We start from the raw sequence: 26,351 nt of genomic DNA on the forward strand, positions 1-26,351 counted from the left end.
AGGCAACTACGTTTAAGTCTCTGGGCCTTAAAAGGAGAATAAGATGTAATTTCTGCCCTCAAAGGAAAAACAGAATATTGAGGTTAAAGGCAGGAGGGTTCGGGTTAGATCTGGGGTCAGTGGCCTAGTAGTCAGGTGATGTCCTGAGCACTGAGCTTTCCAGAGCCTCAGGTTCCTCATATCTGAAGAGGAGGTAGTTACAATACCACATACAGAGCGCCAAGGGGAGGGTTGTTGGCAGTGCCTGGCAGATAGTAGATATCATAAGAGCATTATCTTTATCTGTCTGTAAAGGAACTTAGGGCCTTATTTAGGAAATACGCTATTTATGTCCATGTGTATGATTATAGAAGCTGGGAGGTGGTAGTGTGTTAAGAGAACACAGAAGTGTCACTGGTACAGAGATTTCTCCCAGTTGAGAGGACTAGGGAGGAACTGATGGAGGAGAGGGCGCTTTTCACTGAACCCTGAAGGATGGCTGGGTAGGATTTCAGCAGGTGGAGTTGGGCAGTGTTTGGGAAAGCTCTGTGGCATATGGACAGGTGAGGCAGAAGGGGGCATGGCCCGGTCGAGGAGGCCTTGTGGGCCGTGCTCAGGAGGGCAGTGGTTGCAGCTAGTACAGGATGGGGTGGTAGACAGCCTGGAGGCAAGGCGATCAGTTAGTGGCCTTGTTGGGGGTTTGGGGCTGTGGTAACGGGAATTTGAGCAAGGACGGGATAGTGGGGCAGGGGTGGCAGGGGGACATGGGGCCAGTGATACTGAAAGAGAAGTGGGGGAGTCCACACATCCATGTAGATAAAGTGATGTTTTAAAAGAATTTTTAAATATTGGTATAATACAAACAAACAAAAATCCAGAGAAAAACAAGTGGCACCATCACCCCCCGCCCCCCCCAAAAAACTAAACCCACTGCCGTCGAGTCAATTCTGACTCACAGCGACCCTGCTTGACAGAGTAGAAGTACCCCACAGGGTTTCCAAGGAGCGCCTGGCAGATTCGAACTGCTGACCTTTTAGTTAGCAGGTGTAGCACTTAACCAGTATGCCACCAGGGTTTCCAGCGCCATCACAGCAGCACTTAAAATGAGGTCGTGCTCTGAAGTTTGCTGCCGGCCCGGGCTGGTTCATGGCCAGCCACACTATGTGGGCACTAGAAGCTGTTTCACCATCGTCCTGTGGACGTTTAGGTCGTTGCAGATTTTTGCTGTTGTGACACCGCAGGAGTTTGCTAGCTACAGGTATTGCGTGTCAGATCTCGACAGATTATGCTAACGTTCATCGCAGAAACGGTTTTTAAATGTTCACGCCCTCTAAGAGCGTATAATTTAGCCAACACTGGATAATATCAGTATAAATGAGTTAAAAAATACATACAAGGAATGTGACTGATTTGTTTTTGTGGTTTTTCCTGTTTATAAAATACTTGATTCGGAGACACTGGAATATATAGAAAGGCACGGCATAAAAATCAGCCATGAATAGAGTCTGCCTCGAAGAACGCAGTGACACGTTTGTGTATGGTCTTTAGTATTGGGTAAATCCATCAGCATACGGGTGACGTAAACATCACCCTGTCGGGGGACTCAGTGGCCTCTCTTTAATCCTGTATTTTCCGTTAGTATTTTAGAATGAGGGTTTACCCATATCTGTATACAGTTTGAAAAAATAAATTTGTGTCTATGTTCATATTGAGCATGCCACCCGAGGCTGTACCATAATTTATGTTGGTCATTCTCTCACGGGACATTTAACATCAAGCTTTTTTCTTTTTGGCCATTAGTATACTGATGAACATCTTTATAAGCTTTGTTGAGGATTTTGGATTCTTTTCTTTTAGGATCAGTTCCTAAAACGGGTTAAGTAGAGGATAAACGTTTGATGACTCCTGATAGGGGGTGAGCTGCTTTTGAGAAGGTAGTGTAAGTTCACTCCCTGCCCCAGGCTTGCCGACCTGGGGGGCAGCCTGAGTAACCTTTTACTCTTTTTGAGTGGATCATGTATTTTTATTCATTTGTTTTCTTCTGTGAGTTTTGTGATGTCTTGTCTATTTTTCTATTAGGGTTTAATGCTTACTTTAGTATACTTTGTTCCATTTTGGGGACCACTTTTTACCTTTCTTAGCCTTGAGAGAAGCCCTGGTGGTGTAGTGGGTAAGAGCTCAGTCTGCTAACCAAAAGGTCAGCAGTTCAAATCTACCAGCCACTCCTTGGAAACCCTATGGGTTAGTTCTACTCCATCCTGTAGGGTTGCTATGAGGTGGAATCAACTCCGTGGCACACAGCAGTAACGCCAGCCTTGAGCACTGTGTTGTTCTCTAAGAAGCGTTTTGTTCTTAGCTACCTGCTCAGCTTCCATCATGAGGAATGGAATATCAGTGGCTCTCAAATTGTAGTGGAATCAGAACTTCCTGGAGGGCTTGTTAGTCACAGATTGCTGGCACCCTGCACTTTCTGATTCAGTAGGTCTGGGGTGGGGCCCAGGAATTCGCATTCCCAGGTTGAGTTCCCAGGTCAGGCTGATTGCTGCTGGCCTGGGGGCCCGTACTTTAGAATCAAGGCTCTGGGGTTTGGCTGACCTTGGCGCTGGCTAATTAGCAACCTCAAACATTTAATGACTGGGACACCATTTCCAGAAGTGGTCAGGATACCTGTCTTTTTTAGTTCTCGTAACACTCTTAGGTAGTAGTTTTGCTTTTTACTGTGTTTACTAGTTTTTGAAACTTAATTCATACCTGTTGAGACTCAAAATAAGTTAATGGCAGCTTATAATGTATTAACAGAATAATTAAAGAAAAACATGAAACAATGTACTCGGCCAGAATTCGGGTGCTTCAGAGGTCCTGGAAGCCTTCTTACCTGCTTGCTGTCTGCAGAGCAGAGCCTTGCAGGGTAGCTGCCAGTACTCAGTTTGAGAGGCAGGTGTACTAAGTCTGGACAGCAGTCACTTGCTTGCAGTCTCATTGGTGGTGAGTAGCACACTTAAACCAAGGATCTGGGTTGCTGATGTCTGTTTACCATAGTCAGAAAGACCCTTCATTTCTCCTCACTCAAGAAAATGGTGGCAGATTGTGCCCTACGTCAAGAAAAAACCCAGACCCACTGCTGTTGAGTCGATTTTGACTCATAGCGACCCTGTAGGACAGAGTAGAACTGCCTCGTAGGGTTTCCAAGGCTCTAATCTTTAATCTTTATGGAAGCAGATCACCAGATCTTTTTCCTGGGGAGCCGCTGAGTGGGTTCGAACCGCTGACCTTTCATTTATCAGCAAAGCACTTAACCACTGCGCCACCAGGGCTCTTAGGTCAAGATACTGGTACGTGTTCTATGTATTTACTCTGCTTTTAAAAAGGCTTTCTCATTTTAAATGAGCATGTCGTCATCATCTTAACTCTTAACAGCAACACCATGAGTTAGGTGATATGTTTATTTTACACGTGGGATGGCTGGGACTTGGAGATGTTGGTCAGTGTTCCCAAAGCCACATGGCTATTCAGTGGCAGACCCAGAGTCGAGCGGCTGGGATCAGATCCGTCTGATGGCCACCTTAGGCTCCATCTGGTCTAGACTGCCTCACTTACTCTGCTGTTCACCCTCAGGACACCGTGCTGGGCAGGAGCAGCGTTGTATCTAGATCTCGGGAAGTGGGCTGGGAGGTCCAGGCCAGAAAGCTAATCAGCAGAGGAGCCAGGATCTCTGCTGGTCTGGTTCCATGGCTCGCCTTGCAGCACACGTATTGACGAGCTTCTTCCCTGCCTTCTCCCTCCCTCAGGGCTGGTCTGTTTTTAAACAGTTCAAGTACTCGACTCTCATTTTTTAAATAGTCGAAGCTTAACTTTTATTTCATAGTTCCAAAAATACTTTTACGGAAGATGACCTGGTAAGCTACACATAAAACCCTCCATCTGTGTTTTTCCATTCAGGGATCAGAATAAATACAAAGATGCAGCCAATCTACTGAATGACGCCTTGGCGATCCGTGAAAAGACTTTGGGCAAAGATCACCCCGCGGTTTGTATATCTGCTGCTTTCACCCTTTTCACATTTTGTTTCCCTGATAAGCTTTTTACCCAACTTACCTTAATGTTGAACTCAACAGGCAAGATTTAAGAGCTGCCATTTCACAGGGGGTGCAGGTAGGCGGTCTTCACTCACTTAACCTGATGGTAAGCGTCCGTGTTGGGACTCTGACATTCAGCACGCACCAGTGCACATTTCATTTGTCCACCACCTCCACCCCAGATGGGTCACGGACCTCCGTTTTTGATCCTAAATCAAATTGCATGTACCTTTGTAAATTTTTTTCTGAAGAGTTTATATTGACTTTTTATTAAAATCTGGTCAGATTTCCATGCAGATCTGTTTGGTTGGCTTTGTGGCTTCCAGTGAAGTGAAAATCGAGATCATGGTGTTGATGTTGACTTAATCTTTGCTCTTCTTCAGTGTCACTTTCTGTAGTCTGTCCGCGTTACAGTGACTTGCTCTTCTGCTTCTACCTGAGGTTGTATTCTTTTACCCAATTAAGAGTGCTTTGCTCCAGGTATAGATGCCTGGGTTGTAGACACATACTCTCTGTGTGTTGGTAGCTTTTGCCGTTCTAAGTAGCTCTCTGGTCTTGACAGGTGGCTGCGACTCTGAACAATCTTGCGGTGCTCTACGGTAAAAGAGGGAAGTACAAGGAAGCCGAGCCGCTGTGCAAAAGGGCCCTGGAGATCAGAGAAAAGGTGTGTGAGAGTGAGGCTGCACTTCCTCTTTTTAATACTCAGTTTGAAGGTTTGAGAAATGACCTCTGTGATCTGTTGTTACTGACCGTTTGTGGGCAGTTAGCCCACGGAACAAAGCCTGACTGGCTGTACAGGTAGGTGCTTGAGACCACCTCGGAGGGCTGGGTATTCAGAAAGGTGGAGTTCGGAGCTCAGGGTGGCCAAAAGCGGCTCCCTTAAGGAGTATCTGAGGACTTGAGAGGGGGGTGGCTGGAAATATTCCATCTGACCGTGAGCCAGGTAGTTGGCAGTAAGAAAACTACTACATTTGAAAAATGGATTTGCAAAATAAGCTTTTTGAAGCTTAAAAATGAAATGGTTATTTTCAGAGCTAGAAAATTAACTCTCCTTTTGAAAACTGGCTGTATAATTTTTTTCTCTTATTTTTCAGTGTAAAGCTTTGTCATTTGTGCATTTAATTGGTATTTGCTGTTAAATGGGGAAAGCAGTGAAAAGTATATTATTAGGTGTACATTAGAATATAATAACACCAGCATTTACATTTTGTGGTAATTAGGTTTTGAAAAAACTAGTTTGCTAATTTCAGCAGTATCCTGTCAGATGTTAGAGAGATTTAGGCATCAGGCCCGGGACCAAAGGTCATTGTTTTTCTCCAGAATCAGAACTCTGTTCCATAATTTAACCAGCTGGTAACTTCGTGTTTCGTGGTCATTTATCAGTACAGTCGATACTGAGAGATTGACACTTAATTTTGAGCCATATAGCAAGGAAGTGGGAGAGGGAAAATGAAAAGGGGTTTGTTGTCAAATTATGCAGGTTCAATTTTAAATTTAAATGTCATCTGCATGATGCTTATGAAATGAAACGGTCAGCTTTTGAGTGGACTGGAGTGTTGCTCTGAGTTGGAATCGACTCTACGGCAGTGGGTTTTTGGTTGGTTGGGGTTACAATCACGGAGGCACAAAATACATCCTATGAAGGATTGTGACGTGTCACAGGTGACCCACCAAGTCCACACATCTGCACTTCCGTTCTCTCACTTAGCAAGGCCTTCCTGAGGACTTGAGCCCTGGCCTGGTCAGGGTTGACGATTTACAGATCAGAGCCCAGTCAGGCCTGGGAGGCCCAGTGCTGGGCTCTAGGACTGAGCTCTGGGAGAGGACAGAGGCGGAGCTGGGCCGGGCCAGGCCAGACCCTGGTGGGGCAGTGGGCATGGCTCCAGAGGAGGCGCTGGGAGGGAGCTTGCCCTGGGCGCAGGCTGAGAGAATGACGTGCTTGTTGAGTCTGAAGAGGCAGTCTCCTACTTACTCTTCCAGGTCCCTTTCTGGACATTGGGACTATGCTGGTGAGGATGACAGGCTTACCTTGTAATGGGTGGGGGCGGGCAGTAATCCGTTAAAAAGATGGAAAAACGATGTAATTCCAGGCAGTGATACTTGCAAATAAAAAAAGCTAAGTGCCTTGCTCAGGAGTTCCGTGGGTGGGGTTGGGGCAAGGGCTACTCTAATCAGGATCTAGGGACGTGCCCGCTGAGGAGATGACCTTGGATCAGAGTCCTGAAGGAGCAGAGCCTCCAGGTGTCTGGTGCAGCAGGTGGTGGAGTAGAAATGAGAGGGAGAGGGAGCATGGGACGAGGGCAGAGGGCCTCGGGTCCCAACCCGAAGGGACAGCGAGGGCTAAGTCAAAGAGTTTGACGTTTACGTAGAGGGCTTGTATTGAAGAATGTGTGTAACACAGGAGGTTTTAGAGTCAGAAGGGGCTGGGTTTCAGTTTGAACTCCTCTAGAACTTGGCAACCAAGTTAACATTCCTTTCCTCATCTTTAGATTGTGCATGATAAAGTGCCCTGCCTTGGGGGGTTGTTCATACGAGTTAGGTAGAACATGTTGAAGGGGCTCAGCATCCCCCACCCCTAGTCAGGCCTCACTCAGCGCTGGCTGGCTCATCACTTCTCTTGAACAACAAGGGTGGGAGCAGTTACAGATGGCAATCCTGGTGGAGCACAGTCACAGTTACGTTTCAGAAAGCTCCTCTTCCTGAGGGTGGGAGTGGACTGGACGGCAGTGAAACAAACAGGTCTTTCTAATACGCTGTTTTTTATTCCCAGGTTTTGGGAAAGGATCACCCAGATGTTGCCAAGCAGTTAAATAACCTGGCCTTGCTGTGCCAGAACCAGGGCAAGTACGAAGAGGTGGAGTATTACTACCAGCGGGCCCTGGAGATCTACCAGACCAAACTGGGGCCTGACGACCCCAACGTGGCCAAAACGAAGAACAACCTGGTGTGTTGGTGAAGTACAGTCTGCAGAGCGAACATTCGTATTCCTGAGTTGTTCTCCAAAATCAGAACCCTGTTTTATAGTTTAGTCTGTGGGTAGAAGTGTATGCTTTCTTTTTATATGGAGGATGCTAAACACTTTCTTTTATTTTAAGGCTTCCTGCTTTCTGAAACAAGGCAAATTCAAGCAAGCAGAAACACTGTACAAAGAGATTCTCACTCGCGCACATGAAAGGGAGTTTGGTTCTGTAGACGGTAAGAAATGTACTGCTGTTTCTAGGCAGATGTAGTAGTATACGCCCTGGTGGGCGCAGTGGCTAAGGGCTATGGCAGCTAACCAAAAGGTTGGCAGTTTAGATCCACCAGCTGCTCCTTGGCAACCCTATGGGGCAGTGCATCTCTGTCCTACAGGGTCACTATGAGTTGGATTGACTCAATGGCAACAGGTTTTGGGTTTTGCATTAAAAATAGTGATTTCCAACTTGAACTTGGTAGTATCCAAGTCATCACACTATTTTAAGGATAGAATTTAATTTGAATTTTGGGAGCAAATTTCTAAAAATTGTTTAGAAGTATTAGCTCACACTTCAGTATCCATTCACTGATGTACTTACTCATCCACTCACTCCATGAACATTCTATGAATATTCCCACTGTGTGGTTCCCTGGACTCGCTGATAATTCTACTTATGAGAGAGGTGTGCCTGGCACTCCCGGAGGAGGTGTTGCCTCCCACTGCTGGGCTTGCCCTGCATCCTCCTGTCTCCCTCTGCAGCAGGAACCCAGAGTCCATGCTGGCTTCAAGGCACAGCCTAGATGTGCTAATACCAGAACACCTTCTTGGAGCCATTAATACTGTCAGAGTGGTTCTATAACTCTGTGGTTCTCAAAGTGCGGTCCCGAGGCGCACAGTGTCAGCACTACCACGTGGGAACCTGCCCGAAGTGCACAAACACAGTCCCAGCCCAGACCTGCTGGGTTTGTCTGCCTTAAGGAGCCAAGACCATGCCTCCTTTCTAGTCCTTGAAGTATTATGTTAGTGAACAGTTACAGAATAGATGCATAGGATTTAAATGGCTCAATAAAACACACTTGTATGTCAAGTTTTTCCCACCAGGAGGTCAGAATGAGGATCTTTATCACTAGTGTGCAGGAAACCATGCTGAGTCAGGACGCTATGGGACAGAGGCATTTTAGGTGATTCAGCTATTCTTTATTAAGAGTTTCTAGAAACAACTCTGTGTTTTGTTCTGTTATGCATAGGGTCACTATGGGTCGGAGTCAACTTGATGGCACCCGTCAACAACAACAGAAACCACTTTTGGTTTCAAATGTATTTTTTTTTTTTTTAAACTTGAAACATCCTTAATTTAGAGCACTTATATATATATATATGTGTGTGTGTATACATATATTTTTATTGTGCTTTAAGTGAAAATTTACAATTTAAGTCAGTTTCTCATACAAAAACTTACACACTTTGTTACGTGACCCTTGTTGCTCTCCCTACAGTGTGACAGCACACTCCTTCTCTCCACCCTGTATTTTCTGTGGAACTGTAAACCCCTCTTGCTGTCAGGGTCCTTGTGTTGTGGTCCTGAAGTGGATTATTGCTGTGCGACAGGGTAGTAATAGCACTTGTTGACATGGAGGTTCCAGTGTTGGAGACACCGCATCTGTTATCTGACTGCAGAGGCTGTGCTGGCTTTGTCATGATCTAGGTGTTTCCTGGATGCTGCTTCTCAAAATGACGCTCATGGGCAAAACTCATTTCCTTGTAATGTGCTAGCTTCATTTCTGCTAAAAACAGTAGCATGAAGTCCAGTTAACTGGGTTCTAGTTGAAAGCAGTTTCTCTATACTGGATTTATCCTTCTAGAAATGTTAGAACACAGAACAGAAAGGCATTTGTGTTCTCCTTAGGTAAGATGCTGTGAGTCGGAATAGACTCGATGGCAGTGGGTTTGGTTTGGTTTTTGGTAGGTAAGACGCAAATGTGCCCCATTAGGCTGCCCCTCCTGCCCTTCACTGTCATGCAGGCGCTCTGACGCTTGTTGGGCAGGGATTAAAATCAATGGCCGGGGGTGTCTCCAAGAAGTCAGACTTTGTTAATGGTGCACGTATGTATTCTGGCAATGGAATAACTTCAGGAGATAAAGCTAAACCTGCAGTAAATAGAAGTGTTAATACGTTGGAAACGCTATTCATTCTTCTGAAACCAGTATTTAACCTAGTTTCACACTTCTGTGATGTGCTCATTCGGCCTCCTCGTCGCTAATGCTTGTGAAGCACTCATTCCCGTTCTAGTCACGGAGTTGAGCCGTTTAAAAGTACCTTCTAATTTAATTTCCACAACAGTCCTGTGGGGTGGGTCAGTCATCGTCCCATTTTAGAGGCAAGGAGACTGACAGACTGCATGGTGTGACCACAATTTGGGGTCTGACAGCTGTGGCAGTGGGATAGGTGCCTGGGTCTCAGCCCTCAGGGCCTGTGATGGAGGCTCATGTAGGAGCCTGTGATGGAACCTGACTGTAGGAACTTGTGACGGAACCTGACTGTAGGAGGCTGTGGAGGAGCCCGTGACGGAGCCTGACTGTAGGAGGCTGTGATGGAGCCTGTGACGGAGCCTCAGTGTAGGAGCCCATGACAGAGCCTCATGTAGGAACCCCTGACGGAGCCTTGTGGAGGAGCCCGTGGCAGGGCCTCAAAAATACGCCATAGGAGGGAATGTGAAAATCAGTGCACTGTCACCAAGTGCACTCTGGGCGTTCTTCCTTTCCGTCCTTCTGCGTCTGTTGACTTAGGTGATGTAAACTGTAGTGTAGGTGTGGTCACGTGTGCCACTTGTTTACCTGTAGGTTGTCCAGAGCCTTTGGATGAGCAATTCGTGTTCATTATTGGTTTTGTCTTTTTGTTTTCTAGCTCCAACGTTGTATTACCTTTTTTTAAAAGCAGTATTATTCAAATTCTAAATAGTTCCAGGCATTATTTAGGAGACTACATTACTCCAAATACCCTAAAGAAATCGGGGCCCTTGTCTGGCTGCGAGCCATTGGCTCTCCCTGGCTGGCTGGGAACGTGTGCTCCTTCACCCCGTGGTCACAGTGAGCTGTGAGTGGCATCTCACCCTGCTCTGGTTGTCTGGCTCCGTCTTCCACAGGCTTTATCCTGTTGTGCAGACGTCATCTTCTCAGGTCATAAGGCATAGTAGAGGCCTTGTACAAAAACAAAACAAAACCCTAGAATCACTGAGATTTAGCAACTTTTCCTTCTCAGTGGGCTTTTTTGTACTGTCATTTACGAAGTGTAATTTTTTCTTCCCTAGATGAAAATAAACCCATTTGGATGCATGCTGAAGAGAGAGAAGAATGCAAAGTAAGAATATACTGTTTGAGAGATTTTCAAAACTGACAAATTGGATTCAAAATAATTATTTGATACTACTTGTTTAAATTTAGGGCAAGCAGAAGGATGGGACATCTTTTGGCGAGTATGGTGGCTGGTACAAAGCATGCAAAGTTGACAGGTACGTCTGTTTACCTGAAGGACAGGAAGTAGGGGCTGGTGGTGGCACTTTACAGAGCAGCTGGCAAGGATGACTGCATGGAGCTCCCATGACGTCATAGTTGCACAGGCCCACGTCTACCCCTTTTGAAATCGTTAACGTAAGAGAACGCCAAAAATAACTTTGTAAATGAGATCATTTACCTCTACAATACCCACCATAATAGGACGAGCTGCATCCATTAAAATTAGTTTGTCCAACCACAAGTGTGTAGCCTCCACCAGACTGACTCCAGCACACCTAGAGGTGCCCGGCTGCCACCACCAGTGGCTCTGACAGGGATCACAATAGAGGGTCCCGGACGGAGCTGGAGAAAAATACAGAACAAAATTCTGACCAAAAAAAAAAAAAAAAAAGACCATACTTACTGGTCTGACAGAGACCAGAGAAATCCTGAGAATATGGCCTCCAGATACCGTTTTAGCTCAGTAATGGGGTCACAGCTGAGGTTCACCCTTCAGCTGAAGATTAGACAGGCCCGTAAAACAAAACGAGACTAACTGGGCACACCAGGAGAGGACAGGAAGGCTGGTAATAGGGAACCTACGATAGAGAAGGGGAGAGGGTTGACATGTCATGGGATTGTCAACTAATATCACAAAACAATATGTGTACTAATTGTTTAATGAGAAGCTAGTTCTGTAAACCTTCATCTAAACTACAATTAAAAAAAAAATTTTTTTTTGTCCAAGGCTAACTACCTAGTTGAAAGCAAAGGCAATAAAGGACATGGACATACACATAAATAAGAAAAGCAGTATTTACGGGGGGGCCCTACAGCAGACGCGTGAGAAAACACACAGGCAAACTGCAGAGGCCAGTGCTCAACGATCGCTTCTTTCAGGGCACTGGAGGTGCCAACGCACGTAGCGCTCTTTGGCTCACAGCGTCTGGGCCTTTGTGTCCTGCCGACTGTGCCTCTCCTTCCGCACAGTGGGCCGCCCCAGCCTGCGGGTCTGTCTCCCTGCTTTTCCCGTCCCGACTTCTACTTGTCCTGTAAGACTCAGCCCTGGCCGTCTGTTCAGGAGACATCTCAGAACAAGCAGACCTCCTCTGGCCTCCTCACCACTCACCGTAATACGTTACGTTTGTGTTTTATTTCTCCCACATCTCTGTAGTTGTCTCAGGGGCTTGGCGTTTTGCTTCCTTATCTCTGTACTGAGCTGTCTGTCATTAGTAAGAGGGAAGATCTCTCTCAAAGGACAGATCTTTACTGAAGTAAGTCCAGGCTTATTTCTAGAACAAGTTGTCTTACGTACAGAAAAGCTTAGCTGGGCTTCTGCCTTGCTGTTCCACATTTTGCCCCAGGATCTGTGGGACAGATCTGATTTCTGGATTTAAAAACGTGTTTTTCCTGAAAACCAAAGCTTGTGGTCTTGAGCAAGTGCGTTTTAGATGTGATGATGTGCAGTTTTACGTTTGTGTTTTCACTTAAGTAGTAAGTTCACAATTTCTCGAAGTCCAAAGAATGAATGAAATAAAAAGAGAAAACAAGAATAAAAAAGAGGATCACACGGCTTCTTTCACTGCAGGCATTGTCAGAGGAATGGCACCTTTCTGAGGGGCACAGAGGAGGGAGGCAGTGGGGCCATACCTGCCCAACCGTGTGTTTATTCACCTGTACCTCTAGGAGAGTGCTCTGTCGAGCCTCGGAGCACAGCCTTCTTTGTCCACAGTCTGTGGATTACTTTCTTTCGGATGGGACATACATTCACTGGCCTCAGTCCCCACTGAGAGGAAGGTTCTGGTTTGCTCTGCTTTTTCCCTGGACTTTTAGAGTCAAGGCAGTGGGTAAGGCACTGGTTTCTCAGCGCTGCCCCACACAGGACCTGCTGCCTCTAGGGGGTAGCACAGGGGTCAGCAGACAAGTCTCCACCATGTTGCTGTGAAAGAGTGGGCTGTGGGCTGTGGGGCGCCAGACACTGTATGCAGGCCAGGGCCAGGCTCATCCCGTGGGGACGCGTGACATGGTGCGAGCCCTGTCTTCAGAGTTTTCTCAAATGAGCGTCAGGATGAACGTGAGCTGTCTGAAACATACTGCAAGGCTGGGTGCTTCAGGTGGAAGAAGCTTTGAGATGTTACAGTTTAAAAATTGCCCTGGGGCTTTGGGGACCAGGGCTTCAGGGGACACGTAAGTCAGTGGGCATCATAAAATCTATTAAGAAAACATTCTGCATCCCACTTTAGAGAGTGGTGTCTGGGGTCTTAAATGCTAGCAAGTGGCCATCTAAGATGCTTCAGTTGGTCTCAACCCACCTGGAGCAAAGGAGAATGAAGAACACCAAAGACACAAGGTAATTACGAGCCCAAGAGATAGAAAGGGACATATAAACCAGAGACTACATCAGGTTGAGATCAGAACTAGATGGTGCCCGGCTACAACCGATGACTGCCATGACGGGGAACACAACAGAGAACCCCTGAGGGAGCAGGAGAACAGTGGGATGAAGACCTCAAACTTTGGTAAAAAAGACCAGGCGTAATGGTCTGACTGAGACTAGAAGGACCCTGGAGGTCATGGTCCCCAGACCTTCTGTTAGCCCAAGACAGGAACCATTCCCAAAGCCAACTCTTCAGACAGGGATTGGACTGGACAATGGGATAGGAAATGATACTGGTGAAGAATGAGCTTCTTGGATCAAGTAGACACATGAGACTATGTGGGCAGCTCCTGTCTGGAGGGGAGATGAGAGGGGTGAAGGGATCAGAAGCTGGCTGAAAACATAAAAAGCTGACTGAAAGGACACGAAAATAGAGAGTGGAGATAAGGAGTGTGTTGTCTCATTAGGGGGAGAGGAACTACGAGTATATAGCAAGGTGTATATAAATTTTTGTAAGAGAGACTGACTTGATTTGTAAACTTCAACTTAAAACACAGTAAAAAAAAAAAAATTGTCCTAGAAATCTAATAGGTTTTAACCCACATGTGAGTTTGCCAGTCCTTTGACTACGTGCTGTCGGTGGTGGGGGCTCTACAATTTAGATTTCGTTAATCTATGCGTAATATGCTTTCTTATAGTCCAACTGTCACAACGACTTTAAAAAACCTTGGTGCACTCTACAGACGCCAAGGCAAGTTTGAGGCTGCGGAGACTTTGGAGGAAGCTGCCATGAGGTCGCGCAAACAGGCAAGTCGGTGCCTTGTGTTCCTAACTTTATTACCAGTTTTTGCAGCAAGGAAAAAATGCATATGTATTACATGCACACGCTCGTGTTCTGTGGTTTTAGGGCTCTGGGGGTAGTGGTGTGGGTTTTTAGGGCTGGGGGAGATGTGGTGTTTTAGGGATGGGGAAGTTGTGGGGTTTTAGTGTTGAAGGGGAGTGTGGGTTTTTAGTGCTGAGGGGAGGTGTGGGTTTTTAGGGTTGGGGGAGGTACCGGTTTTTAGGGTTGGGGGAGGTGTGAGTTGCCTGAATGGCACATATGTAGCCACTTAGTGGTGGTTTTTGGCCACTTTCTGTTTGTGATTTAAACTGCCCACCCTACCTTAGGGTTTCTTTCTTTCAAAAGGTCTCCATAAGGAGTGATTGGAGCAGAAGAGTGTCAGAAGGGCAGTGGCTGAGGCCCACCCGGCTCTTAGGCCCTGGAGGAGGCGTTTTCTCCTCAGCCCTGCTCTTACGTCCTGGAGACTTCCACTGTCTCTGACTGAGGCTCATGGCTCTGGACACTGCAGGGTGGGGAGGGAGTCCTGGGCTGGAGTCGAGGACCTGGCCTGGGCCCAGTGCTGCCTGGGTGCACGGGGCTGCAGGCATGATTCCCCCGACCCTGCGTAGCGCCTTGTTAACTCACCTGCAGTGCTCATTCTGGCTCTGAAGGTGCGGCGTGGCGATTCGGAACGGTGACCGTCTGCTGTGGTGTCAACAGTCTAGGTTTTGTTTGAAAAGTCAGATGGCGTTTATAAGATGAATAAAGTACAGAAGGAGAGTAAAGAGTCACAGAAGTTTAAAGAAAGGAACTGCTAATGCTCCCTGAGAGTGGCGCCCTCCTGCCTGCCAGTCCTGCTTCGCTGTGACAGTCAGGAAAACGTATCTATATGTGGCTCATCTCTGTGATGGAGAAGATTCAGGGAGGGTGTGGTCATTTATCTGAGTGTTTGGATAAATGTCCCTTTAGAACATGAACATCTTATACCTTGGTCCTCAGATGGCCCTGAGGTGCACTTGGAAACAGCCCCTAACAGGTCTTAATGGATCCTGTGTGACTCAGGTGTGAGTGAGGAGATCCTTGAAGGATATAGGCAGGCTTCGAAGGTGTGAAAGCTTACTGTCCAGATGCCTTTTGTAAGTCAATGGCTTATTTTCAAAGAAATGTTATATTGATTATAAAATAATTCATGATTTTGTAACTATGTAATTATTTTGGAGCCGTGAGTCACCAGGGGAGTTAGTTTTAAAAACTGGGCACTTCCCCTGCATTTTATTACAAGACTTCAAACATAGAACATTTCAGAGAATCTGCAGTGTACCAAGTTCACAGGGTCATAGCGTGAAGGGCTGTGAGGAGCAGAGCAGACCCTGCCGTAATGGAGTGACCACCACGCGCCTCCTACTCACAGAATAAACAGGACAGGGATGAGTAGAAAAGCACACATCAGTCTAGGTTCCCTGAAGTTAGGCTCCAGCTCTTGGATGGAAGGTTATGATCCCATCCAAGCACATCTCATTTCGTGCCATGGGTGAGGGACCCCAAAGTCCCTGTCTCTCTGGGTTAATATACTAGCAAGCTGCAGTGATTACATGTCAAACAGCATACACAGAGAGTGGGGGGATCCCATCATATAGGACAGAGTGGAACTGCCTCATAGGGTTTCCAAGGCTGCCACATCTTTCTCCTGTGGAGCGGCTAGTGGGTTCAAACTGCAGACTTTTCATTTAGCAGCCGAGCAGTTTAACCACTGTGCCACCAGGGCACCAGAGTGGAGGAAGAGGGTAGTAAAAGGGGGAGGCCCCCTGTGGGCAAGGACAGCATTCACTGTTCCCTGCTCAAGGTGCGTGACCATCTCCTGATGGCTCTTAGGATTACTGGCTTCAGTGAACCGTTCCTCCTCCTTTACCCACGAAGAGGAAGATGTTCCCTGTTTCGGGCCTCTCAGAGGGCAGGCATCTCCCGCAAGGCACGTGCCTGGGGTCTGTTAGTAGCTGGTGATACAGCTGATGCCGTTGTAGCTTAGGACACCTGTGCACTCGGCAGGATTTTACACCCATGTACCTGCCGCCTAGACCCTGTCATTAACATCTTGTTGTTACGGCTTTATCACACGGCTCTCCCATCCGTCCACCCGTCACTCCTTTCCTTTTTTTTTTTTCTGAAGCATTTCACATAATCTGTAGCCACCACATACTTTGACATGGGAGTCATTAACTGGAGCTCAGGGGGTTACATTGTTCTTCATTCAGGTAAAAGGTGCTTACGATGAAGCCTACCAGTCGGGGTGTAGTTCCTCCGTTTTGACCAGTGCACACCTGTGCAACCACACCCCTCAGCCCACGCAGCACCACCCTCTCCGCGAGCCCCTTCTGTCCCTCCGAGTCATTCCCCACCCCCAGCCCCCTTTTCCCTGCAAAGATGAAGAGCTGGTGCTTTTCCCGTGAGGTTTATACAGTGTGAGTGCTAGTGAGTCGCTCTCGTCCCCACAGGGTCTTGACACTGCACACAAGCAGAGAGTGGCTGAAGTGCTCAACGACCCTGAGAGCTCGGACAAGAGGCGCAGCCGGGAGAGTCTCAACACGGACGTGGTCAAGTACGAGAGCGGCCCCGACGGCGGCGAGGAAGTGAGTATGAGCGTAGAGTGGAACGGGGTAAGTACAGTCCACAGTCGGCGCGGGGCGGGCGAGGGCTCTGCCGGGTCCCCCGGGGGCCAGACAGCCCTCTCCCGCCAGGCAGACTGCACCTCTGAGGCTTCAGCTGGTGCCCAGCCTGTTGGAGTTGAAGCGGTCACTTGCTGGCTGTAGGAGCCGTGGAGGCTGTTTGGCTTCACAGTGACCACTTACATGCTGATTGAGTGTCCTGGTTACTGAAAGCATATTCCAAACCTGGCTCTGTTTGGATGCTAGGGTTAGTGTGCCAAACGACTAACTTGCTTCTCTAACGTAACCCATTTCATTGCTAACTCAGTGCTCCTAACTCCACTGACCAGACTGCTGTAGGTTTTGTTAGAATTAGTTAAAATGCCTTAAACGGTGCTGATGTTTAAAATAGAGTTGTTGTTGTTGTTGTTTTGAATAGCTTAAGAGCAGACATGTTAGGTGGGAGCTTTTCTTTAGGTCCCAGCTGTCCTGGAGATCATACGTCCCTGAGAGTGGGGTCCAGGGACCATCGCTCTTTGTAGTTGCCTGCCACGGCTGTCCAGCGCGGACATATGCCCGTGTTTGGAGCATGTCAGGCCTGAGTGTGGGGCAGGCCCTCCCTCTGCCGTCACTAGTTGGCCTCTGGAGAGCACATGGCCTCCGGCCATCTCTTTGTAGTGTGTTTCTGTAATACATGGATACCTTGTAGTGCACATGGGTCTGGTTCCTTTGGAATTTGCTTTTATCAGGGAGGGTAGGATGCAGGCTTAGCTTGGGTGCAGCCAGGTGCTCTGCCTGTGTTGTCAAGGTAGCAGCTTGAGTTTGTTTAATTGTAACTCTGCAGATGTTTTGCCAGGAAGTAGTTGGGGACTTTCTTAAAATCTAACTCTTACTTTTGAATCTGTTTGCTCCTTAGGATTTTCTATAGCTGTAGCAATTTGTTGAGAGTTACCATTCTAAATAAATATTTCGTAAAACACATTAGTGGCCAAAACTTCCGGGAAAAGGTTGTTTTGACTGTCTTTCCTGGCAGGTTCCTTGGCTTTGGTTTTCTCTGTGCCAAGACAAGCAATCAGCATCTGTTCTGCCATTAACCCCTGTTGGGCAGTAGTCCACAATAAAGAGATGGTGTAGCTCTTCCTGTTGCCTCCAGTCTTAGAACGTGTACTGTACTCCTCCCTGGGCTACTGTCCGCATGCTTGGTTCTGAGGGCAGGCCCTTCTCTGACTGCTCCAGGCAGCCTGCAGTTGGTGACTCTCGAGGGAGTTCTGCGGCAGCTTTCTTGAGACGGTATTTCTAGGTCAACGTGTAGGTGCAACTGCTGGACGACAACATTGTTGACAACTCAGAGCTCCGTTACTGCCCTAGGGACTGGGAATCGGGGTTAAGGAGACCTGCCTTTATTGTGCTGTTAGGCAGACCCCATTGCTTGGTGCATGGATATCTGACTTTGTGGCAGGGTTCTGTGGGGGGATTCGTCTGTCACACTCATTACGCTCTGAACAATCATTACTCCAGGGCAGTCATACTCCAGGATACTCATTACTCTGTTGCACTTCTTACTCTGTTACTCTCCTTACTCCAGGGCAGTAATACTCTTACTCTCCTTACTCTAGGGCAGTCATACTGCGTTACTCTCCTCACTCTAGGGCAGTCATACTGCGTTACTCTCCTCACTCTAGGGCAGTCATACTCCGTTACTCTCCTCACTCTAGGGCAGTCATACTCCGTTACTCTCCTCACTCTAGGGCAGTCATACTCCGTTACTCTCCTCACTCTAGGGCAGTCATACTCCGTTACTCTCCTCACTCTAGGGCAGTCATACTCCGTTACTCTCCTCACTCTGGGGCAGTCATACTCTGTTACTCTCCTCACTCTAGGGCAGTCATACTCTGTTACTCTCCTTACTCTGGGGCAGTCATACTCTGTTACTCTCATTACTCTGTTGCACTCCTTACTGTTACTCTCCTTACTCTAGGACAGTCATACTCTGTTATTCTCCTTACTCCGGGGCAGTCATACTCCGTTACTCTCCTTACTCCGGGGCAGTCATACTCCGTTACTCTCCTTACTCTGGGGCAGTCATACTCCGTTACTCTCCTTACTCTAGGACAGTCATACTCCGTTATTCTCCTCACTCCAGGGCAGTCATACTCCGTTACTCTCCTCACTCCAGGGCAGTCATACTCCGTTACTCTCCTCACTCTAGGACAGTCATACTCTGTTATTCTCCTTACTCTAGGGCAGTCATACTCTGTTACTGTCCTTACTCTGGGGCAGTCATACTCTGTTACTCTCCTTACTCTGGGGCAGTCATACTCTGTTACTCTCATTACTCTGTTGCACTCCTTACTGTTACTCTCCTTACTCCAGGGCAGTCATACTCTGTTACTCTCCTTACTCTAGGACAGTCATACTCTGTTATTCTCCTTACTCTAGGGCAGTCATACTCTGTTACTCTCATTACTCTGTTGCACTCCTTACTGTTAACTCTCCTTACTGCAGGGCAGTCATACTCAGTTACTCTCCTTACTCTAGGACAGTCATACTCCGTTACTGTCCTTACTCTAGGGCAGTCATACTCTGTTACTCTCCTTACTCTAGGGCGGTCATACTCTGTTACTTTCCTTACTCTAGGGCGGTCATACTCTGTTACTCTCCTTACTCTAGGGCAGTCATACTCTGTTACTCTCATTACTCTGTTGCACTCCTTACTGTTAACTCTCCTTACTGCAGGGCAGTCATACTCAGTTACTCTCCTTACTCTAGGACAGTCATACTCCGTTACTGTCCTTACTCTAGGGCAGTCATACTCTGTTACTCTCCTTACTCTAGGGCGGTCATACTCTGTTACTTTCCTTACTCTAGGGCGGTCATACTCTGTTACTCTCCTTACTCTAGGGCAGTCATACTCTGTTACTCTCATTACTCTGTTGCACTCCTTACTGTTAACTCTCCTTACTGCAGGGCAGTCATACTCAGTTACTCTCCTTACTCTAGGACAGTCATACTCCGTTACTGTCCTTACTCTAGGGCAGTCATACTCTGTTACTCTCCTTACTCTAGGGCGGTCATACTCTGTTACTTTCCTTACTCTAGGGCGGTCATACTCTGTTACTCTCCTTACTCTAGGATGCTCACGACTCTACGTACAGTGTGGTTTTGGTGTTATCACTTCCCATTCAGAAGTACCTTCCTTGGGTCCTGACGTGATGTTTTTCTTTTCCGGGCCAGTGTGCCTGACTCAGACTGAGTGGCTGTACATCTTTAATAAAATCCATTCCAAGTTGATTGGCTGACTTACAGATTGCAAATCTTAGGTTGTCTAGCCCAGTGGTCTCTAACCTCCTTTTGAACAGTAGAAGGGACCATTTCTTCACATGGAGTCTTATATACAGTGGGTACAGGGGGACCTGCCTGGGTAAACGGGGAAGGCGGCGAGGAGCCCTTTCATTACTCGTCACCAAGGTAACCGGGCAGACTCAGGCTGCCCTCCCCTCTGCAGGGATGTTCTGGCTCTCAGACTGGTTTCCTAGACGCTCTGAGGTTCTGAGAAGGTAGTGCTGAGCTCCGTGAGCATTCAGTTTGAATTTATTCTCAGGTATGCTTTCATGATTTAAAAAAAGGCAGTGGAGGTGGTATGCATATTCAGGTGTTTTCCTGAGCCACCACTGCTGAGGTGTAACAATCTGCAGTAGACGAGCCATCTCCCGTGTCCTGTGTGATACGGGTGTTAGTGCTGTGTACCCAGCACATTGATGCGTCCTGCAGAGACCTCAGATCCCATGTCTGCGTCTGAGGGTTTTCCTGAGATTGCAAGGCCAGCAGTTTATACCCTCTGCCACCCCTTACTCCTGTGCACCCAGGTGTTCCCAGTCTTGTGTGATGGAGACAGAATGTAGGAATAAGCTGGGTGCTGAGGAGGACGGCCTTCACCCAGAGCCTCGGCCTCATGGGTTGGGTTTCACAGAGGCAGTGCCATGATGTCGTTGCTCTGCTTGGTTCTAGTAATGGCTTGCCATACGTTTCTTTTTTTATTGGTAATTTATTGTGGTGTTGTTGAGAGTACACAGAAAAACATATACCAATCCAGCAGCCGTTCCAGTACGACTCAGTGACATGATTATATCCTTTGAGTTGTACAACCATTCTCATCCTCCTTTTCTGAGTTGTTCCTCTTTCATTAACATAACTCAGTGCCCCCTAAGGTTCCCGACTGATCTTTAAGTTGCTGTTGTCACTTTGATCCCATATGGATCTTAAAAGAGCATAATGCTCAAGGCAGACATTTTTTACTAGTTAAGCTATTGTTTGATTTTAAGAAGACTTCAGGGGATATTTTTGGTTTAAATATTTTCTCGGGGCAATAGTTCCAGGGGTTCCTCCAACCTTCATGGCTCCAGGAAGTATGGAGTCCATGAGAATTTGAAATTCTGTTCTGTATTTTCTCCCTTTTGACCAGGATTCCTGTATGGAATCTTCAATCAAAATGTTCAGTAACAGTAGCTGGGCACCATCTAGTTCTTTTGGTCTCACAGCAAAGGAGGCAGTTGTTCATGGAGGCAGTCAGCCACACATTCCATATCCTCCTCCTATTCCTGCCTGACTCTCCTTCTCCCTCTGTTGTTCCAGGTGAAGAGAGACCAATTGTTGTGCCTTGGATGGCCGCTTGCAGGCTTTTAAGGCCTTGCCATACATTCCTAGGAGAACATGCCATTTTGATTTTATTTTATATTGAGATTCTGCATACTGTTTCTGATTTTTAAAAGAGGGCTTCAGTGCTTTGAACAAGTTTGAAAACCACCACGTTAGGAAGAAGCACAGCCCTCTATTCTCTGTTAGACAGCTCCAACTCTACAGGGAAGACGGCAAGGAGAGACAAGGGGGCTTCTGAGGAAGTGATGAGAACCGTTTATACAAGTTGCCAGGCCTAATGTTTGTCAGTGTTCAGAAATTTAACACAAGGGTAATGGGGTCCAAGACAAGGCTAACTAGGTTATAGTAATTGGTCCCTGTGGATGCTAGGAGTCTACCAGCCAGAGCTGACTGCTGCGTGCACAGTGCTCGGAACACAAGGCTGCAGGAGAGGCCGATGATTGATACTGTGTGTTTTGGAGCTGATTCTTGACGTGCTAGATAATTTATTTAGGAGAGTGCAATTCTGTTCTTTTAAGTATGTATCATAAAGATGATGATGAAGCAACTTTGAAACGTAACTTTCTCGGCATCATTTTTGTATAAGGTCTTCGTGAGTCACTGTGACGATGAGTCTGAATTAGCTGTCGCTTGTGGACCTGCTTCTCAAACCTCAGGTGCTGTGTGCAGATCACTTATTTTCTGGATAAGGTCAGGTGCCTTAGCCTGTGTGCACGTGGCTGGCCTCGTATCAGACGTGCGACAGGCTGCGTCAGTCACTGCCTCTGCACCCCCACGGAGACTCTGCGGGAGGCCGTCTGGGTGGTAGTCTCTAGGAACCAAATTTACTGCTCTCCTGCTAGACACATAATTTAAAATTATGTATCGTAAACTGTGGGTGGAACCTGAGCTCTGGAAACCAGTCTCCTGCCCTGTAGCCCTTTCTCCGTTTCCCAGTTCTCTCCTGGATCCCTTTGCAGGGAGCCTCCATTCTTCTCATCCGCCTCCCCCTGTTAATGTTGGAGAAAGTCTTTAAGGCACTAAAGGATTACCCAGGATTATGGGGCAGTGGATATACTGGTTAATTAGATTTTTATTCTTAAAGATTATACTAGGGTGACAGCTAGAATATACCAGAAAGAAAACTAACAGTCCTCTCAAATCCACACGTAACAAATAACTACTGCTCTGCATTTTTGCACCAGTACATTGTACTGCTCATTTCTGTTCAGAACCCACTTTCTGGATGTGAATATCTTTCACATCAACAGGAACAGGGAGATTGTTTTCTGAGGTCGGGGACTCAGAAATCTCCCAGCCCTTTAGCCCACGCTGAGTGGAAACGGGCTAGGCGGGCTGGGGACCCTGAGTGCAGGCCTACGGGGCTGCATTGCCCATCCTGCTGGCTTGCCACTCCGGGCCGAGTGTGAGTGTGTGTGTGTGAGTATGAGCTCTCTTGACACCTGCGTGAAATGGGTCGTGAGGCTCCTGCTGCGTCTCCTTGCAGGTCGTTGCACGTCATTCCCGTGAACGGCAGGAGTTGCACTGCCTGCGGAGTTAACACTTTAGCATCCTTTTTCTGAAGAGCAGCAAGAGTTTACTTATGTTTTCTTACCTCTGACACCCTCGGGGAGTTGGTAACGAGTGTTATTTTTCCATTTAAAGATGAGAAACGTGAAGCTCGGGCTGGTTAAATGACCTGCGTCCCGTGGTGAGTGAGACTGGCAGGCGCAGGGCCGCCTCTGCTGCTGCTCCGTCCTGCTGCCTCTGGAAGCCATCTGTCCTTAATGTCACTTTCACTGTCAACTGCATGTTTAGAACGTGCCGTAGACTTTGCAAGTTGGCGTTCCTTTAAGTTTCTCAACTGTCTGGAGTGTTAGTGCTGTTAAGAGAAGGAACCATGCCTGTGTTTTGGAAGCACCTTCTAGTTCGGGGAGACAGACAGAGGCTCCTGCGGGGAGTTCATGCTCACGTGGGCGCGCTCTGCCTGCACGCAACCTGGGTTTGTCCCTGTGGAAGGTTCTGTTGCAGGCACTCCTGTGCACAGTCACGTGACAAAAAGCCTCAATAGGTACCAAGGAGTGCTGGATTGTATTCTGTTGGCTGTTAGGAATAGACTAGATTCTGTGAGCTATGGCAGAAGGTCCAGTACCTATTTGACACTCAGCTGATAGAAGCAGGAGAAGGTAACCCCAAATACCCAAGCAGTGGAAGACGCTGCTGAGACTTTGTGACCTAGAAATACTGTGAAGCGGGCGGTGTGCGGTGGGAAGCGGGTGCCTGTCTCTTGGGACGGTCTCATTGGTCTCTCTCGTTTCTGTCTGACAGGCCTAGCTGCCTTGTGGTCTTACGCTGTCTCCTGCATGACGGGCGGCACTGCCTGCAGCCTCCCTCCTCTTCTCCCCGTGCTGACCGCTGTGCTTAGCAACCTAGGATTCTGTCAGAGCTCCACTCTGCGACTGGCCGCCCCTTTCGGCACTGCTGTCTTTTTCGGGGGTCCTTATTTCTGTATACTTGTGGCTTTGCCAGAAATGTACTTAGCAACATATCCTGTATTAATAAAAACCATTTACTGTGTAGCCCACGACTTTAACATTAAGAGTGATTAGCTGTTCACTTGGGTAAACACTAGTTAAGTCTGCACAAGGTGTTCACGCTGGCACGATGGTGGCCTGTGTCACATGCCCAGTGTGAGAGCTGGTGTGAGAGCTGGGTGTGCTGCACGGCCCTCCTGCGTGCAGAGACCCCAGCTGCCGCCCCACCTGGGACTCTCTGATGTAGCCTGTGCAGTTTAGTCTTTGTGTGCAAGTTTGGCAATTCTGCTTTTCTCTACTAATCTCTAAGTGTTGAGTGATTTGTGATTTGTGTCTTTCTAACTTCTAATAAACTCACTCCAACTGACCGGTGTCTCGGTGTCTGTCTGCTTCGTAGAACTCCTCACCTCTTCCCTGCACCTTTGCACAGCTTCTAGAGACAACAGGTGGTCACGGTGAGTCTTACTGAGTGGCCCATCCTGGGGATAAAAGTTGCCGTGCGCATATTTCTCTCACTGTGTTTTGCTCCTTCATGTCCAGGTAGTGCCAGACATTTCATGTGTTAATGTCTGGATCAATTCAGTGAAAGCTGGGCCACTCTTAGCTTCTTACAAGGTATTTGAGGGGTTTTAGGTACTTGTTTAGACTGAGCATTTTATTTAATTTTGTAACCAGATTTAGAGTCGACATTTAATAAAACCATTCTGTGAAATGTTCTGAGAAAACAGTACTTACAAGAATTGCATTTCAGTCGAACTGTCCAGAGAAACTTGGCTCTGTTGTGTCTGCGCCATCACTGGGACCAGACACTCACACGTTGGCTAACGCGGAATTTGACTTGGATGACACTCCTAGCAGCTGCCCTCGTTTTCCTGAGACTTACTCATTTCTTCTCCGGGGGTGTTACATTTGTTTGAATGAGCTGCTCCGTGTTAAGAGGTTTTCATGACCAGTGGTTATCCTTAATGATATTGCAGTGTGTCCGTGCTCACGGGAAGCTGGTGACATCAGCAGGAACCGTGTCACCATCGGCTTACCTACGTGGGGTGGCCCACCCACATGTTTGCTGCTCTGGGGCCGTGAGGACGGGCGGCTGCACTTCACACTTGTTCACGTCTCTTTCAGGATGGCACGGGATCTTTAAAGCGCAGTGGTTCCTTTAGCAAGCTCCGGGCTTCCATTAGACGCAGCAGCGAGAAGCTGGTTAGGAAGCTGAAGGGAGGAAGCTCACGGGAGAGTGAGCCCAAGAACCCTGGGTAACTATCTTTTCTAGCCCTGCTGATCCTCGCCTTTACCCCCCATTGCCCCAAGGTGCTGCCTGCAGGCCAGCCCCCACATGGCTCCTCAGACGTGTCTACAGCTGCCCTCTGTCTCCCCCAGACATGTCTACAGCCACCCCCAGCACAGCCCCGCTTACCCCCAGAGTGTAGACAGCACAGCTCAGCTCACTCCTAGAGTGCAGACAGCACAGCCCCGCTCACCCCCAGAGTGCAGACAGCACAGCCCAGCTCACTCCCAGAGTACAGACAGCACAGCCCCGCTCACCCCCAGATGGCAGACAGCACAGCCCCACTCACCCCCAGACGGCAGACAGCACAGCTCAGCTTAGCCCCAGAGTGTAGACAGCACAGCCCTGCTCACCCCTAGATGGCAGACAGCACAGCTCAGCTTAGCCCCAGAGTGTAGACAGCACAGCCCTGCTCACCCCTAGATGGCAGACAGCACAGCTCAGCTCACCCCCAGAGTGTAGACAGCACAGCCCCGCTCACCCCCAGACGGCAGACATGACAGCTCAGCTCAGCTCACCCCCAGAGTGTAGACAGCACAGCCCCGCTCACCCCCAGAGTGCAGACAGCACAGCCCCGCTCACCCCCGGAGTGCAGACAGCACAGCCCCGCTCACCCCCGGAGTGCAGACAGCACAGCCCCGCTCACCCCCGGAGTGCAGACAGCACAGCCCCGCTCACCCCCGGAGTGCAGACAGCACAGCCCCGCTCACCCCCGGAGTGCAGACAGCACAGCCCCGCTCACCCCCGGAGTGCAGACAGCACAGCCCCGCTCACCCCCAGACGGCAGACAGCACAGCCCCGCTCACCCCCAGACGGCAGACAGCACAGCCCCGCTCACCCCCAGACGGCAGCACTGGAGGGCTCAGGAGTTTCTGTGCAGTCCTTTCCCAGGATAGGTTGAGAAATTGTTGTGAAACTTCCTGTTTACAGGCTAAAAGAGCTGAGAGGCCTTTAAGGGGAGTTTACGCAACTCCATGATTTTGTTACATGTCCAAAGAAAGCCTTAGCAATGAGAAGTGGGAATTTAATATTAAAGCATTGAGCATACTAAATTCATTTACTCCAGAACTCTGGTGTCTCAATGGTTAACCACTGAACTGCTAACCAAAAGGTCAGAGTTGGGAACCCAGCAGCGGTTCCAAGGGAGAAAGACCTGGCAATCTGCTCCCGTAAAGATGACAGCCTAGAAAGCCCTACAGAGCAGTTCTACTCAGTCACGTGCGGTAGCTGTGAGTGGGAATTGACCCAACCTCTCACAACAACATACACATTATTTTTCAAATCAGCATTGGTTTAAATCCTTTAAAATTAGTTTTATCTTTTAAAATCAAATGTTAGCTACCACAGAATTAAATCTCATATAGGTGTGACTATAGGGAGAAAAATAGCAGAAGGATCACATTCTCAAGACTTCATTGTGAGGACTTTGTTTAGAAGATTTTGAAAAGCTTAGGTTTTCCTTAGAATTTTTTTGTTTTGCTTTGTTTAGAGTTATTTTTTTTTTTTATTAACTTTTTTTGAGCTTCAAGTGAACGTTTACAAATCAAGTCAG

At 47.9% G+C, this 26,351-nt stretch overlaps 1 protein-coding gene and 1 long non-coding RNA gene across 17 annotated transcripts in view; one reads left to right on the forward strand and one right to left on the reverse strand.

The window, feature by feature from the left end:
• Window positions 1-26,351, forward strand: part of KLC1 (kinesin light chain 1) — an 88,189-nt gene that overhangs the window by 49,352 nt on the left and 12,486 nt on the right. For 5 of the 15 annotated variants that reach the window (XM_049898568.1, XM_049898569.1, XM_049898572.1 and 2 more), the window contains exons 6-14: window positions 3,919-4,006; window positions 4,618-4,719; window positions 6,826-6,999; window positions 7,151-7,250; window positions 10,320-10,369; window positions 10,453-10,520; window positions 13,579-13,687; window positions 16,193-16,354; window positions 24,637-24,767. In XM_049898568.1, coding sequence (XP_049754525.1) covers window positions 3,919-4,006; window positions 4,618-4,719; window positions 6,826-6,999; window positions 7,151-7,250; window positions 10,320-10,369; window positions 10,453-10,520; window positions 13,579-13,687; window positions 16,193-16,354; window positions 24,637-24,767 — 984 coding nt within the window. Of the gene's footprint in view, window positions 1-3,918; window positions 4,007-4,617; window positions 4,720-6,825; window positions 7,000-7,150; window positions 7,251-10,319; window positions 10,370-10,452; window positions 10,521-13,578; window positions 13,688-16,192; window positions 16,355-22,642; window positions 22,689-23,305; window positions 23,879-24,636; window positions 24,768-26,351 lie in introns of those variants that run through there. The other 10 variants (XM_049898575.1, XM_049898580.1, XM_049898577.1 and 7 more) reach the window with 7 other exon arrangements.
• Window positions 7,758-24,675, reverse strand: LOC126084222 (uncharacterized). 2 transcript variants are annotated; one of them, XR_007518980.1, is made up of 4 exons: window positions 24,247-24,675; window positions 14,346-14,421; window positions 10,718-10,866; window positions 7,758-10,209 (listed from the first exon to the last, which is right to left on the reverse strand). It is a non-coding gene; the product is annotated as an uncharacterized LOC126084222 (long non-coding RNA). The 2 variants fall into 2 exon arrangements; XR_007518981.1 differs by lacking the exon at window positions 14,346-14,421.

The sequence above is a fragment of the Elephas maximus genome, chromosome 10, assembly GCF_024166365.1.
Source record: "Elephas maximus indicus isolate mEleMax1 chromosome 10, mEleMax1 primary haplotype, whole genome shotgun sequence".
NCBI lineage: Eukaryota > Metazoa > Chordata > Mammalia > Proboscidea > Elephantidae > Elephas > Elephas maximus.